At 38.4% G+C, this 17,336-nt stretch overlaps 1 protein-coding gene across 5 annotated transcripts in view; it reads right to left on the reverse strand.

The window, feature by feature from the left end:
* RMDN1 (regulator of microtubule dynamics 1) overlaps nt 1-15,693 on the reverse strand; it is a 68,933-nt gene extending 53,240 nt beyond the window's left edge. For 2 of the 5 annotated variants that reach the window (XR_014144276.1, XM_081816213.1), the window contains exons 1-2: nt 15,439-15,693; nt 1,204-1,321 (exon numbers count right to left, since the gene is read on the reverse strand). Coding sequence is in view for 3 of the 5 variants with exons in the window: in XM_081816213.1 (XP_081672339.1) it covers nt 1,204-1,321; nt 15,439-15,567 (247 nt within the window). In the remaining 2 variants the exon portion in view is untranslated. The other 3 variants (XR_014144277.1, XM_081816211.1, XM_081816214.1) reach the window with 2 other exon arrangements.
* Nucleotides 15,694-17,336: the final 1,643 nt, after the last annotated feature.

The following is a 17,336-nucleotide window of genomic DNA, read 5'->3' on the forward strand; positions in this document are numbered from 1 at the left end:
TCGTAATACAGTTTGTCCTTACTACTTAGAAGGTTGCTGTAAGAATTGAAGTTAGGTGAAAAGTTTAGGGAACCAAGTCCTCTACTTTATCCGTCATAAAAATTATACATAAAAGGAAAGATAAAACAAAAACACAGCAATTCTCAATTATCTGCTCTTTTATTTTTTTTTAAGATTTTATTTTTATTTTATTCATGAGAGACAGAGAAAGAGGCAGAGGGAGAAGCAGGCTCTCTGCAGAGCAGGGAGCAGGATTTGGGACTTGATCAGAGGACCCTGGGATCATGACCTGAGCCGAAGGCAGTCACTTAACCAAGTGAGCCACCCAGGCGCCCTTTATCTGCTCTTTTAAAGACAAGAATAATCATGGGAAATTGAAATCAATAACTAGTAATTTTTAGCTAATATTCTCAAACTCATCTATCACAACTTTAATAAGAACATCTATTCAAAATAAAACCTCTGCTTCTTTCCCCAATCACTTCTAAATGATTAAAAGGTGGGGACTACCAAAAACAAAAAGGCTTAACGCATTAATTAAAAATTTTTCTCTAATATACTGAAATTTTGCCTCTGTCAACACACACAACTGGTTTAATTAATTTCTTTTAAATATGGCAAGTCTAGACATATACTCATCTATAGTATGCCAAATAAGAAATCTGATAGAATTTTTCTACTTTTCAATCAGTTATTTGATATTTAGTACTAAACTGCATTTTGTTTGTAAATAAAATATTTTTACCTCAAAGTAATTGGGCCTTTCTTAACTATATCAAGAAGAGTATAATAACTTGGAATTAAGGAACAAAAGAATTATTGTGTCAAAGGGCCAGATCCATTCTCTGTGGTATATCCCTCTCCTCCTAATCCCTCAACCCCTTAAAAATGTAAAAAATATTCTTAGCCCAAGGATCCCATAAAACTACAAAATATTAACAGAGTATTTCTCACTGAAGGAGCTCTAGTTGCTAGAAGAAATTACATATGCACAGATATATATATGTTCACACAGAGATGTACACACAAATATAATATATATACATATTAAATATATATAATCAGACTCAATGACAAATAGAGAAAATCAGAAATATAGCCTAGAAAAAAGCTTCATTACTTATTCAAAAATAACAAAGTTATTAACAAAATATAACAAACATAATTAACTCTAAATAGTCCATGTGTTTAGCTTAGGCTTACCTTTGGCTGTGGCATGAACCAAAGCAGCCTGGGAAAATACTTGAAATGTTTCAAAACCCAAATAAGGTAAAGCTGAGAATAAAAAGCTTCTTTTGAAAGATCCTAGATTTCCCATCACCTATGGAAACAATTATGGTCAGAGTTATCAAACACAAAATGTGAAGGAACAGCTACTCCAAGCAAAAATTACATCAATTAAAAAAAATTACAACTTTCTCCTACCCCCAAAGCAATCAATCCTAAGAATACTGGAAGCTCGAAATTTACTTCAAATTCTTCAGTAAAACTATTTCATAGTTACATTACAGGGAGAGCATATCCTGTTAAGAAAAGATTCTTAACAATGGCTAAGGCTAACAATAGTAATTTATCTAAAAATCACAGTCATGCTAACTGCTGGACTGTAAGATCTACATTTTATTTGAGGAGGTATGGATATTATAACTATGAAATAAAATATGAGATACTAATATATAACAGGTACCAATCCTAAGAACAGACAAGATGAAAAATATCAAATATGGTAATTACTACACATAAAAAATGTACATGGATTTAAAGGTATCTTCAAAAGTGATCTACAAAACCCATAGTTTTGAAATAAACAATGAATAAAATAAAGAACATATCCAAATAGATTTGTAAATGGATTTTCATTATTATGGCCAGAATTCTCAAGACCGAAGGCAAAGGAGTATATGGATATCACTCCACCAATTCTTTCCTACAACAGTTTTTCTCTTTCACAAGATAGTATCATTTTCTCCCTTTCTGTTGATTCATTCCCACTGGTATAAAAACAAGCTATACTATCTTTGTTAGGTTTTTATTTTTCTCTTAAAAACAAAGAGCTTCCTCTTGAATTCACTTCTCCCTTTAATCTCATTTTCTAACTTCTCTTTTCAACAAAACTTTTAAAAAGTTGTCACTACTCTGTCTCCACTTCCTCTCTTCCCACTCTTGAACTCACACAAATCACTTTTATCCCCACAACACCACTGATGGTATTCCAGTTACAGTAACCAAGGACACAGCTATTTCCTATACTCAATTCTGAATCTCAGCTTCCTTGACCTATCAACAGTATTTGACAGGGGATCCCTTTTTTTAAAGTTATGAATGGATGTTTAATTTTTTTTAAGATCTTATTTATTTAAGTGAGAGACAGAAAGAGAGAGAGCAATGAGCAGGGGGAGGGGCAGAGGGAGAAGCAGATTCCCCACTGAGCTGGGAGCCCAATGCAGGGCTCCTATGCAGGGACTCCGGGATCATGACCTGAAGGCAGACGCTTAGCCGACTGAGCCACCCAAACGCCCCTGAATGTTTAATTTTTTTACTAAAACAGCTTTAATAAGGGGCGCCTGGGTGGCTCAGTCGGTTAAGCGTCTGCCTTCGGCTCAGGTCATGATCCCAGGGTCCTGGGATTGAGTCCCGCATCGGGCTCCCTGTTCAGTGGGGAGTCTGCTTCTCCCTCTCCTTCTGCCCTTCACCCCACTTGTGCACACATATGCACTCTCTCTCTCCCAAATAAAATAAAATCTTAAAAAATAAAAATAAAAGTTTTATTGAGATATAAGTGACATACTACAAACTGTATATACATAATATGTACAATTCATTAAGGCATGTATATAAACCCATGAAACCATCACTATCACCACAATCAAGATAAAGATATCTGCAAACCCCTCCCCCCTTTTTCCTCATGCTTCTTTGTAATACATCAGCCCCTTTCATCAGCACTTGCTGTGTTCTCTCACTCTTGAAACACTTTTCACTTCGCTTTTGGAACACTACTATCATATTTTCTCCGGTTTCAACAACTGCTCCTTTTCTTTGGTTGGTTCCTCCCTGGCCAGCTATGTTTTGGGCTTTGTCCCCAGACCTTCTTTTCTCTACTTGTACCATTTTGGTGATCTCGTCTTTAAATACCATCAACATGCCAAAAACACACAAATGTAATATGAAGCCTGGGTTACACCTCTAAACTTCAGAATCATATATCCAGCAGCTTAATCAACATTTAGCTCCACATGAAGTACAACAGGCATCTCACATTTATTAGCCAAAAAGGTACTGTTTCCCTCAACTTTACCCATCTCACAACTTTCCCTCTCATGGTAAAGGGCAATTCTATTCTTCTATTAGGTTAAAAAAACAAACAAACAAACAAAAAACCTTGTAGCCATTCTCGACTTTCTCTCAGGACTCACATCTGACCCATATTTTAACTTCTCATAAGGATCTAGGGTAGGAATGAGGAATCCAACATATTCCAATTTGCTGAGTGCTTTAATTTCTTGAGCATGAATATTCAAGATATTACACACAACTGGATTCAAAACATATCAACAGCAAAGCAGGAAAACTGAATTTGACATAATCACAATTTTAACATATTTTCTGAGTTTATTCATATTTACCAAGGAGAAGCAAGATGGGGTTAGGAGCAGAGGGTATGGGGGTGTGGATGTATGGTGGTGGTACTTAGAAGAAAAAGACTTAAGATATCAGCAGTAAGTCTCCTGGTTCCTTATTTTTATGGCAGATATATAACATGGTTGAAACGTTTGCACAGACTGTTATAGCTTGAGAAAACTACACATTCACAGTGTTCAATTTCCTTGCTGGTATCATGTTTAATAAACAATATCCTGGCTTTCTGAGAGGGGAAAAAATGCACTGTTGGGCAGCTGACATTTGTATTTCTTACTGTAAATTAATAAAGTGACAGTTTTCCAGTGGGACTCTGACTAGTTTGGTTAATGTAGAGCAGTTTTCTGCTCACCTGTGAGAAAATAGATAGAAATCATGTTTCTGGAACTAAAAAAATAAATTAAAAGAATTAAGACCTAGTGACCCCTGAAGATACTAACAACTTGTGAAACTGTCTGAGACAGCTAGAATGTGCCATTTTACTTTGCACCTCCAATACTCTACAATTCCTGTCACATAAATAATTCTCAAAAAATATCTGTTAAACCAAAGAAGTAAGCTATCTGTTAGGTAGGTCTTTTCTTCAACACTAATTATACTAAATTCAAACTAGAAGGAATTCCAAAATACAAACTCATCACTAGATGGGAAGGAATGTGTCCCTACCATCTCCCAGTTTTCCTCCTAATTTCCTGTCAGCTCCTCCTCCTCTTAAATATTGGAATTTCTCCACGGTAGGTACTAGGTCTTCTTCTTGTCTTACTATAAAGTACTTTCAACCTCTACCATGTTATCATTTACAACCATATGATAATGTCCCCTGAATCTGTATCTCCAGCTCAGACCCCAGAAGGTAAACACCAGACCTATCCAACTACTGTCTATTCTACATGTCAACTTGGCTATCTCATCAATCACCATAACTTGCCCAAAACATCTCATCTCCCTCTTTGCCATCCCCCCCAATTGCTTCTGTAGTCCTATTCCAGTAAACAGCATCACCATCCACCCTGCTGCTCTAGCCAGAAACTTGAGATCTTCCTTGACTCCTTCCTTTCAACTCCCACATCAAAGCTATCTTTTAGTTCCACTAAGTTTATATCCTTAATGTACTTTAAATGCACCCACTTATTTTCATTTCCATGATTACCACTAAAGTTCAAGCCACTAGATTTCTCACTGTGCTATACCAATCATCCCTTATCTGGTCTATAGCATCCACTCTAACCTATCCATTCTTGACCCTAGACAAAGTTATTTTTTTAGCATTATTTTGATCAAATGATTTCCCTGTTTAAAAATTTTTCATGGTTTCCTATAATCTTTAGAATAAAATGAGAGGGGTGCTTGAGTGGCTCAGTCGGTTAAGTGTCTGCCTTCAGCTCAGGTCATGATCCCAGGGCCCTGGGATCAAGACCCGCATCAGGCTCCCTGCTGAGCGGAGAGCCTGCTTCTCCCTCTGCCTGCCACTCTATCTGTGCTCTCTCTCTGTCAAATAAATAAATAAAATCTTAAAAAAAAAAAAAAAGAATAAAATCAGAAACACTTAACATTGTTTATATGGTTTTCTGAATCTGGTGGTGGTAAGCAGCCTCTAAAATGGCCCTAATGGGTCTGGTTCAAGATGGCAATGTAGGAGGATCGTGAACACCCATCCTCTCATGGACACACCAAATCTACAGCTACATGCCAAACCATTTCCTCTGAAAGAAACCCAAAAAAAGACTGAAGTCATACCATGCATCTTTTCTGACCACAATGTTATGAAACTAGAAATCAACCACTAAATAAATAAATAAATAAATGTGGAAAGGGCACAAATACATGAAGGTTGAATAACATGCTACTAAACAATAAATGGGTCAACCAGGGAATCAAAGAAGAAATAAAAAAATATATAGGGACAAATGAAAATGAAAACACAACAGTCCAAAATCTTTGGAGTGCAGCAAAAGCAGTTAGTTCTAAGAGGGAAGTTTACAGCAATACAGACTACCTCAAAAAGCAAGAAAAATCTCAAGTAAACAACCTAACCTTACATCTAAAGAAGCTAGAAAAACAAGAACAAACAAAACCCAAATCCAGCAGGAGGAAGGAAATAGTAAGCATTAAAGCAGAAATAAATTATATAGACTAACAAAACAACTGAATAGATCAATGAAACCAGGAGCTGGTTCTCTGAAAGATCAACAAAATTGATAAACCTTTAGACAGACTCATCAAGAGAGAGAGAGAGAGAGAGGAAGGAGGGAGTCAAAATCAGAAATGAAAGAAGAGAAATAACAACTGACATCTTAGAAATACAAAGTGTTATAAGAGAATATTATGAAAAATCATATGCCAACAAACTGGACAACCCAGAAAAAATGGATATCATCTCCCAAAACTGAATTGGGATGAAACAGAAAATTTGAACAGATGGATTACCAGCAATGAAACTGAATCACTAATCAAAAAACTCACAACAAACAAAAGTCCAAGACCAGATGCTTCATTCTACCCAACATTTAGAAGAGTTAATACCTATTCTTCTCAAACTTTTCCAAAAAACAGAAGAGAAAGGAAAACTTCCAAATTCATTCTATGAGGCCAGCATTATTACCCTGATACCAAAACCAGATAAAGACACTACCAAAGAGAACCCCAGACTAATATCTCTGGTGAACACAGATGCAAAAATCCTCAACAAAGTATTAGCAATCCAAATCCAAAATACATTAAAAATAATCACTCACCACAATCAAGTGAAATTTATCCAGGGATGTAAGGGTGGTTCAATATTCACAAATCAACCAATATGATACATCACATCAGTAAGAGGAAGGATAAAAACTGTATGATCATTTCAATACATGCAGAAAAAGCATTTGACAAAGTACAGCATTCATTCATGATAAAACCCTCAACAAAGTAGGTAGAGAGAGAACATACCTCAACATAATAAAGGCCATATATGAAAAACACAGCCAAGGGGCACCTGGGTGGCTCAGTCGTTAAGCGTCTGCCTTCAGCTCAGGTCATGATCCCAGGGTCCTAGGATCAAGCCCCACATCGGGCTCCTTGCTCAGCGGGAAGCCTGCTTCTCCCTCTCCCACTCCCCCTGCTTGTGTTCCCTCTCTCGCTGTCTCTCTCTCTGTCAAAAAACAAATAAAATCTTGTAAAAAAAAAAAAAAGAAAAGAAAAACACAGCCAATATCATTACTTAATGGAGGAAAATTGAGACCTTTTCCACTAAGGTCAGAAATAAGACAAGGATGTCCATTCTCACCACTTTTATTCAGCATAGTACTGGAAGTCCTAGCCACAGCAATCAGAAAAGAGAAAGGAATAAAAGACATCCAAATTGGTAAGGAAGAAGTAACACTTTTACTAATTGCAGATGACAGAATACTACATGTAAAAAACCCTAAAGTCGCCAAAAAAAAAGGTACCAGAAGTGATACATGAATTCAGTAAAGTCACAAGATACAAAATCAACATACAGAAATCTGCTGCTCTTCTATACACTAATAATGAAGCAGCAGAAAGAGAAAGAAAGAAAACAATCCCATTTACAACTGCACCAAAAATAATTAAATCCCTAGAAATAAACTTAACCAAGGATGTAACACCTGTACTCTGAAAACTATAAAACACTGATGAAAGAAATTGAAGACAACACAAACAAATGGAAAGGAGTTCCATGCTCATGGAATGAAAGAACAAATATTGTTAACATGTCCATATTACCCCAAGCAAGCTACAGATTTAATGCAATCCCTAACAAAAATATCAATAGTATTCTTCCCAGAACTAGAAAAACAATCCTAAAATTTGTATGGAGCCACAAAGACCTTAGATAGCCAAAGCAATCTTGAAAAAGAAAAACAATACTGGAGGTATCACAATTCAAGATTTCAAGATATCTTACAAAGCTGTAATAATTAAAACACTATGGTGCTGGCAGAAAAACAGACACATAGATCAATGGAACAGAACAGAGAGCCCAGAAATAAACCCACAATTACATGGTCAATTAATCTATGACAAAGAAGGCAAGACTATGCAATGGGAAAAAGACAGTCTCTTCAACAAATGGTGTTGAGAAAACTGGACAGCTACATGCAAAAGAATGAAACTGGACCATTTTCTTACACCATACAAAAAAAAAATAAACTCAAAATGAACTGAGGACCTAAATGTGAGATCTGAAACCATAAAAATCTTAGAAGAGAGCACAGGCAATAATTTCTCTGACATCAGCCATAAAACATTTTTCTTGATAGGTCTCCTGAGGCAAGGGAAACAAAAGCAAAAATAAACTGCTGGGACCACATCAAAATAAAAACTTCTGCACAGCAAAGGAAACAACCGACAAAACTAAAAAACAACCTACTGACCGGGAGAAGATATTTTCAAATGACATATGTGATAAAGGGTTAGTATCCAAAATATATAAAGAAGTTATACAACTCAACACCCAAAAAAACAAAAAATCCAATTTAAAAATGGGCAGAAGACATGAACAGACAGACATTTCTCCAGAGAAGACATACAGATGGCCAACAGACCCATGAAAAGATGCTCAACATCACTCTGCATCAGGAAAATGCTAATCAAGACCACAAAGAGGTATCACCTCACATCTATCAGAATGGCTAAAATAAAAAACACAAACAACGAGTCTTGGCAAGGATGTGGAGAAAAAGGAACTCTCATGCACTCTTGGTGGGAATGTAAACTGGTGCAGCCACTGTGAGAAACAGTACGGAGTTTCCTCAAAAATTTTTAAATGAAATTACCCTATGATCCAGCTATCACACCACTGGGTATTTACCCAAAGAATACGAAAACACTAATTCAAAAGAATAAATGCACATGTATGTTTACTGCAGCATTATTTACAATAGCCAAAATAAGGAAGCAACCCAAGAGTCCATCAATAGATGAATGAATAAAGAAAATGTAGTATACAGATAACAATGTAATATTATTTAGCCATAAAAAATAATGAAGTCTTGGGGCGCCTGGGTGGCTCAGTCGTTAGGCGTCTGCCTTTGGCTCAGGTCGTGATCCCGGGGTCCTGGGATCGAGCCCCGCATCAGGCTCCCTGCTCGGCGGGGAGCCTGCTTCTCCCTCTCCCACTCCCCCTGCTTGTGTTCCTGCTCTCGCTGTCTCTCTCTCTGTCAAATGAATAAATAAAATCTTTAAAAAAAAAAAATAATAATGAAGTCTTGAAATTTACAACATGAATGGATCTAGAGAGTATAATGGTTGAGCAAAATAAGTCAAAGAAACACAAATACCGTATGATTTCACTCATGTGTGGAATTTAAAAAACAACACAAATGAACAACAACAACAACAACAACAAAAAACAGATGGTTACCAGAGCGGAGGTGGGTGGAGGGAAGGGTGAAATAGGTGAAGGGAATTAAGAGTACAGTTAATCTCTATGAGCACTTAGTAATATATGAAATTGTTGAATCACTATACTGTACACCGGAAATGAATATAACACTGTATCTTAGCTACACTAGAATTAAAATTTTTAAGAATCCATTGAAAATATCATACATCATGATCAAGTAGGATTTATTCTAGGGTACTGCAAGAAAGATTCAAAAATCTGCAAACCAATCAAGGTGACACAACAAAATGAAGGCCCCAAATCACATGATTATCTCAATAGATATAGAAAAAGCATCTGACAAAAATTCAATATCCATTCATGATAAAATTCTCAATAAAGTGGATATAGAGGGAATATATCTCAACATAATAAAGCCAATACATGGGGCGCCTGGGTGGCTCAGTTGGTTAAATATCTGCCTTCAGCTCCGGTCATGATCCCAAGGGTCCTGGGATTGAGCCCGGCATCCGGCTCCTTGCTCAGGGGGAGCCTGCTTCTCCCTCTCCCTCTTCCTGCCACTCCCTCTCTTGTGCTCTCTCGATCTCTCGCTCTGTCAAAAAAATAAATAAATAAAGGCAATACATGACAAGCTCACAGCTAGTATCATACTCAGTGGTGAAAAGCCAAAAGCTTTTCCTCTAAAATGAGAATGAAGACAAGAATGCCCACTCTCACTTTTATTCAACACGGTATTAGAAATCCTAACTACAGCAATTAGGAATAAAAAAAGGAAAAGAAAAGATATCCAAATCTGAAAGGAAGAAGTAAATTTGTAGTAACATGGTATCACATATAGAAAACCCTAAAGACCTCACCCCAAAACTGTTGGAAATAATAAACAAATTCAGTAAAGTAGCAAGATACAAAATCAATATACAAAAATATATTGCATTTCTATATACTAATAATGAACTATCAGAGAAATTAAGAAAACAATCCCATTTATCATTATATCAAAAAGAATAAAATACCTAGAAATAAATTTAACCAAGAATCTGGTAAAAGACCTGTGCCCGAAAAACTGTAAGACACTGATGAAAGAAACTGAAGACACAAATAAATGGAAAGATATTCCGTGCTAATGGATTGGAAGAATACTGTGAAACTGTCCATACTACCTGAAGCAATCTGCAGATTCAACAGCATTTTCAAATTCCAGTTGCACTTTTCACAGAAACAGAACAAAGAATCCTGAAGTTTGTATGGAACCACAAAAGACCCCAAATAGCCAAAGCAACCTTGAGAAGAACAAAGCAGGAGGCATCATGCTTCCTGATTTAAAAATATATTACAAAGCTACAGTAATCAGAACAGTATAGTATTTGCACACATAGATCAATGGAACAAAATAGTGAGTTCAGAAATAAACCCATGCATATATGGGCCAACTAATTTAAAATATAGGAGCCAAGAATATACAATGAGGAAAAAACAGTCTTTTCAATGAGTGTCCAGAAAACTGGATAGCCACATGAAAAAGATTAAACTGGGTGCCTGGGTGGCTCAGTTGGTTAAGCGACTGCCTTCGGCTCAGGTCATGATCCTGGAGTCCCTGGATTGAGTCCCGCATCGGGCTCCCTGCTCGGCAGGGAGTCTGCTTCTCCCTCTGACCCTAACCCTTCTCATGTGCTCTCTCATTCTCTCTCTCTCAAATAAATATTAAAAAAAATATATTTAAGAAAAAGAATAAAACTGAACCACTGTATTACAGCATACACAAAAATTAACTCAAAAGGGACTAAAAACTTGAACATCAAACCTAAAACCATAAACTCCTAGAAGAAAACATAGGGGGTAAGCTCCTTGACGATGATCTTGGCAATAACTTTTTAGATTTGACACCAAAAGCAAAAGCAACAAAAGTAAAAATAAACTAGTGGGACTCCAGCAAACTAAACTTCCTGTGCACGGGAAACAAAACTATCAACAAAATGTAAAGGCAACCTACCGAACTGAAGAAAAAATTGGCACATCATATATCTGATAAGGGATTAACATCCAAAATATATAAAGAATTCTCACAATTCAATAGCCAAAACAATTTAAAAAACCAGTCCAATTAAAACACGGGCAGAGTATCAGAAGAGACATTTTTCCAGAGACTTAGAGATAGCCAACAGGTACATGAAAAGGTACTCATTAGGGAAATGCAAATCAAAACCACAATGTGGTATCATCTCACACTTCTTAGAATGGTATTGTCAAAAAAACAAGAAATAATAAGTGTTGGTGAGGATGTGGAGAAGAGGAACCCTTGTGCACTGTTGGTGGGAATGTAAATTGGTCCAGCCACTACAGAAAACAGCATGAAGGGGCACCTGGGTGGCTCAGTTGGTTAAGCGACTGCCTTCAGCTCAGGTCATGATCCTGGAGTCCCAGGATCAAGTCCCGCATTGGGCTCCCTGCTCGGCAGGGAGTCTGCTTCTCCCTCTGACCCTCCTCCCTCTCATGCTCTCTATCATTCTCTCTCTCAATAAATAAAAATCTTAAAAAAAAAAAAAAGAAAACGGCATGAAGTTTAATCAAAAAATAAAAAATAGAACTACCATATGGCCCAGCAATTCTACTGGGTGTTTATCCGAAGGTAACAGAAACAGTAACTCAAAAAGATATATGCACCCCCATGTTCACTGCAGCATTATTTATGGTTGCCAAGGCATGGAAGCAACATGAGTGTCCATCTATGAATGCATAAAACAAATGTGATATATATATATATGTATATATATATATATATATACACATATATATATACACACAATGGAATATTTTTCAGCCATAAAAAGAATGAAATCTTGCCATGTGTGACAACATGAAGGGACCTTGAGGGCATTATGCTAAGTGAAATATGTCAGACAAGAAAGACAAATGCAGTATGATCTCATTGTGGAATCTAAAACAAAAGCCAAACTTATAAATAGAGAACAGATTGGTGGCTGCCAGAGGGGGAGTAGAAGGGGGCTGGTTAAATGTGTGAAGATGGTCAAAAAGTATAAACTTCCAGTTATAAAATAAGTCCTAGGATGTAATGTACAGCACGATAACTACAGTTAATAATACTGTATGTATATTTGGAAGTTACTAAGAGAGTAAATCTTAAAAGTTCTCATCAAGAGAAAAAAACTGTAGAGACGGATGTTAACTTTACTAATTGCGGGGATCATCTGGCAATATGCACAAATATTATAATATTATATCATTGTGTCATACACCTGAAACTGTTACATGTCAATTATATCTCAATTTAAAAATATACAGATAAATTAATTAAAATGGCCCCAAATGATTCCTGCCTTTTGTCAGGGCCCAGGGCAGGCTGCCTCAAAATGTAGCACAATGGTATACTGATTATTCTGAATTGAAGCTATTTGGGAAACTGCTGGTGCAAGAACACTGAGACCCTCCTCTGACTCCCTGAAAACAGGAAATAAATCTCCCGTATGAAAAATACCCTTCCTGTACTAAGAAGTAAAAAGACATCCTCATCACCAGAGATAAGGACGTTAAAACCCAGAAAGCAAAAGAAACAAGCCTTTGTTACAAATCTACTACCTCAGCCTAAATTATACTTAAAATTCCTTACTAAATAAAGCTCCCAAACATCTGTTTTCTTTATCCTGCCAGTTCCTCACAAATTTATTATGCCTAAAATGTATAAAAACTGCCTGCCTTGGTCATTTCTTTCAGTCTCAATTTCATCATTGGACATCCGTGCACACATAATAAAACCCTGGTTTTTGTTCCTGTTGTCTCATGCAGTTTAATCCCTAAACCAGCTGGAAGACTCCTGGGAAGAAAGATTTCTCCCTTCTGTACTTCTAATATTCACTCCTTTGTGTAATTCCCTTCCCTTAAATGTAGGCTGGACTTACTGGCTCTCTTTAAAAAAACAGAATATGCAAAAGTGAAGGGATGTTACTTCAAGATTACGTTATAAACGAACTGGACTTCCATCTTTGACACTCATTCTCTCATGTGTTTTCTTTGATTGCTTGCCTGCCCTGGGGGAAGCTGCTGTGTCTTAAGGCAGCCCTTTTGAGAAGCCTTCTAGGTGAGTACAAAGGCCTGCCTACAACTACATGAGCGAGGTTATAGGCATAACTTTCCCTCTACCTCTAAACTGAGCCCTCAAATGAAACCTCAGCAGCCGAATAGCTTGATTCAATCCTTATGAGAAACCTTCTGCCAGCGGCATCCAGCTAAGCCTGGATTTGATAACCAAAACACAATGAGACTGTTTGCTGCTTTAAACCATTAAGTTGTGCAATAATCTGCTATGCAGTAATAGATAACTAATAAACTGGTACTTGCCTGATTTTTCAGCCCCGGTTTATATCAGTTTATTCTCCCATTTCAGGCTCCATTCATAATTTCAGGTCCTCAAAAATACCACTTTTTCTTACCTTAGGGCCTGTATCATGCTACTCTCTCTACTGGAATATTCTTTTGTCCTCATATTCCCACTATTCTTTAACCTCCAATCATTCTTTATATCTCATCTCTAATTGCTCACACTTTTCCACTTCCTCCCTTCAAGATCAGGTTAGGTATAACTTTGTTTCTCTTTTCCCAACACTTTGCATTAATTACATTTACTACAAAGGTAGTTACTCAACTAGCTTTCCTTCTTATCTGCAAGATCAATGAGGAAAAGTGTTTCTATTTCTTATGTTCAATATATCTCCAGAGCTTAAAACAGAGCCTTGTTCACAGTAAGCACTCAGTACAAATCTGCTGAAAAATAAAAGTTCAGGGGCGTGGGAGGATGGGTTAGCCTGGTGATGGGTATTAAAGAGGGCACGTTCAGCATGGAGCACTGGGTGTTACACGCAAATAATGTATCATGGAACACTACATCAAAAACTAATGATGTAATGTACGGTGATTAACATAATAATAATTAAAAAAAAGAAAAATAAACGTTCAGAGAAGTGTTTTTTAACACAGATTACATATAGAAAGAGACAGAAAAATGAAACCTCAGCCAACTCAGCAGTTGCCCCCAATCTCAACAAACTCCTGGAAAATATCTCCAATTCAACTTACTAACATCATGCTGAGAGAAAGGTTTAGGAACAAGAAAACAAATAATGAGGGCTACAAAAACCCATGAAAAACCTGGAAACTGTAATATTAGTTCCAACTCCCCCAAAATTCAATATATCTAGGGAAGAATGTTTTTCACTGCCTTTGGCTTAGAGTGGAGTTTTATTACTTAAAAATCTTTCTAGTCTCTCTTGATCTTGATTTTTTTCTATCCTTTTCTATCTCCTCCAGTTCTCAGTTTTTTAGCACAGTGGCTATATGCAATACATGTAGATATCATACCTGCCATCAAATCCAACATATTTCTGGCTGTGTGACTTGGATACATTACTTAACCTTACTTCAGTTTCCTCTTCCAAAAAATGGTTAAAATAACAGTTCTCACTTCATAGGATAGAAATGGAGATTATATGAGATAACGTTCAGTGCAATGCCTGGTTATAGTAAAACTTCAAAAATGTTAGCCCTCATTATCTAAATGATGATCACCCCACTAAAATGGAACTTTTAACTCACCAATGCTCTAATTTGGGAACTTGAGGCTAACTAGTTTCATACCTAGTACCCCTCCCATCCCTCTGCCTATATCTTTTAACATCTCCGCATCTGACTATAAGCATTTTGGAGGATAGCAATCAAGCCTGTCTTTCATTACCTGTTGCCCTAACAGCCCCCCATAACCCTGAACATAGCAGGCAGTCAAAAATGTGTATTTTAGAGTTCAAAATAATTAAACACCTAGTTCAAATAATACGTATCATATGCACTATTGCCAACCGTCACTCTCTAATCCCCTTTCATAACTAGATAAACCAAGGCCCACGAACGGTCTAATAGAAAAGCCAAAACTGGGATGACAATCCAACATCCTTCCTTAACATTATGCAGATAAAACAAAGGGCTCAAATTTTAAACCTAAATAGTACAAAATCTCTGCTTCTAAGTCGTAATAATTTTCAAAATCACACCACAAACTTTTCAAAGTCTGGTAGACTAAGAGCCTCAGGTGCTGTAGAGTATCGCCAAAGTAAATTTTCACAGCGGTCAAGGTTCCAAGCCCCCCAACCAAGGTTCTGTTTTCACAGAGGAAAGACCGGCAGGAACCCCGGATTCTCGGGGGAGAAGGGTTGAGGGGGAGCTCATTCCCCCTCCGACCCCAGTTTTCAGAGAAGAAAGTAGCCTTGAGAAACGGAGAGGACCTGTCCCTTGCAGTCACCTGAAGAGCTCCAGGAACACCTGGCCCTAAGTACCTGCCTCAGTTCACCACATTCCCCAAGGTGATACGGAGCAGGCCGGCTGGAGAAGTGGGTGCCGGAACCCAGCCAGTAGTGAGGGGAGCGGAGTCAGGGCGGCGGGGGTACCTCAGAGCCGCGGAGTCGCCAAGTACAGCACAGTCCGCGGCAGCCAGCAACACCCCTCGAGAGCCAAGGTCCGGGAAAGACGGCACGTGCCCAAGGGAGAAAGTGCCAGAGGCGAGCGGCGAGCGCCATGACCAAAAACTCGCGGACTGACCCTTCACCCCTTTGGGCCGCTATGGAGCGCAGCAGAGCGAAAGTCTCTCCCGTCCTTCCCGAGAAAACCGCGACTTCCCTCTTCCAGGCCGCCCCTTCCGCTAAGCGATTTCCGGTCCACAGGTTCAGGGGGAGGGAAATACCCGGTTGGGGGGGGCGGACTTAGCGGCTCTTTCGCGCCTGCGCCCGGAGGAGTGTTCCCTTGATGCTGTCGGGTATTTGCCGGTGCTTTGTGGGGGCTCTCCTGGCTTTGGCATACGATTAATCACCAGAACAGAATTGAAAGTTCTCTGATAGACCCGATAATTTAAGTATGCAAGAAAAAAATGATTATTATTTATAATTCTCTGCTGCCTTCAAAGATAGGGTAATAGAGGGTCCTTTTGGGGAATAAATAATTGGAAGAATTAAGCTGTTCCACATAAAGAAAGCAAAGAAGAGGGGCACCTGGGTGGCTCAGTCAGTTAAGCGGCTGCCTTCTGCTCAGGTAGTCATCTCAGAGTCCTGGGATGGAGCCCCTCCTAGGGCTCCCCGCTCAGCGGGGAGTCTGCTTCTCCCTCTCCCTCTGCTGCTCCCACTGCTTGTGCTCTCTCTCTGTCAAATAAATAAAATCTTGAAAGAAAGAAGAAAAGAAAGAAAAAGGAAAGAAGGAAGGAAGGAAGCAAAGAAGACATTGTTAGGAGGAGGAGTTCTGGGGGGAAAGAGAAGCCAGAGAAGATAAAGAATGTGAAGCCCAAGCTGGTCTTAGTACAAAACGATGTGGGGGCGCCTGGGTGGCTCAGTCAGTTTAGTGTCTGCCTTGTGCTCGGGTCATGGTCCCAAGGTCCTGGGATCGAGCCCCACGCCCGGGGTTCCTACTCAGAGGGGAGTCGGCTTCTCCCTCTCCCTCTGCCTGCCCCTCCCCCTGCTTGTGCTCTCTCTCTCTCGCTCTCTCGCTCTCTCTCAAATAAATAAATAAAATCTTTGAAAAAAATGGGGGAAAACAAAAAATAAATAAAATGATGTGGACAACAAAGGGAAAAGAAAAAAAATTAAACTTTCTTACAACTTACAGCCCATTGATAAGTACCTTCTTCAAGGAGCTTAGCTGCCTCAGGCAACGTAGTTTGACATTAGCCCAACCTCTAAGACACTATAAAAATCCCTTTGGAAACTTCCTTTATCTCTACCTACACCCCACCCCCCCCACCCCCAAGATATATGTATATATGTTAGCAATCATCCTCAAAACATAAGGCACACTAATATACATCTGAAGGGTCTCATGACTAAGGTTTTACCAGACAGTATTAAATGACCTTTTCCTAACAACAGCTAGCCCTTCAAGGTCCTGGAAACCTTGCTTCCAAATTCCTTAGAGACTTACGTATCCCTAAACCCCTCCCAACTTGAAAGTATATAATCAGCCACTCCTTACGACCCCAGAGAGCTCTGTCTGCCCATGGGTCCTGTGCCTGTGCTTTAGTAAAACCACCCTTTTTGCACTGAAGTCGTTTCAACAATTCTTTCTGTACTGTTTGCTCGCAAACCACAACATTTCACTTCAGAAAAGACTAGGGAGAGGAGGCCTCATGAAAGAAAGTTTATGCCCTTGTTTGCCATGGGATGTGTGGTACAAAGCCTCTGGCTTCCCCTCAAAATATTTAGTAAGATTGATACCTCTCACCAGAGTGGAATATTTTTGGATCTTACTTCAGGATTGATGTGGGTGAAAACACAAGCTGCAAATGGAGTACATACTATCTGGA

Source organism: Leptonychotes weddellii, chromosome 4 (assembly GCF_054177405.1).
Source record: "Leptonychotes weddellii isolate Sample4059 chromosome 4, ASM5417740v2, whole genome shotgun sequence".
NCBI lineage: Eukaryota > Metazoa > Chordata > Mammalia > Carnivora > Phocidae > Leptonychotes > Leptonychotes weddellii.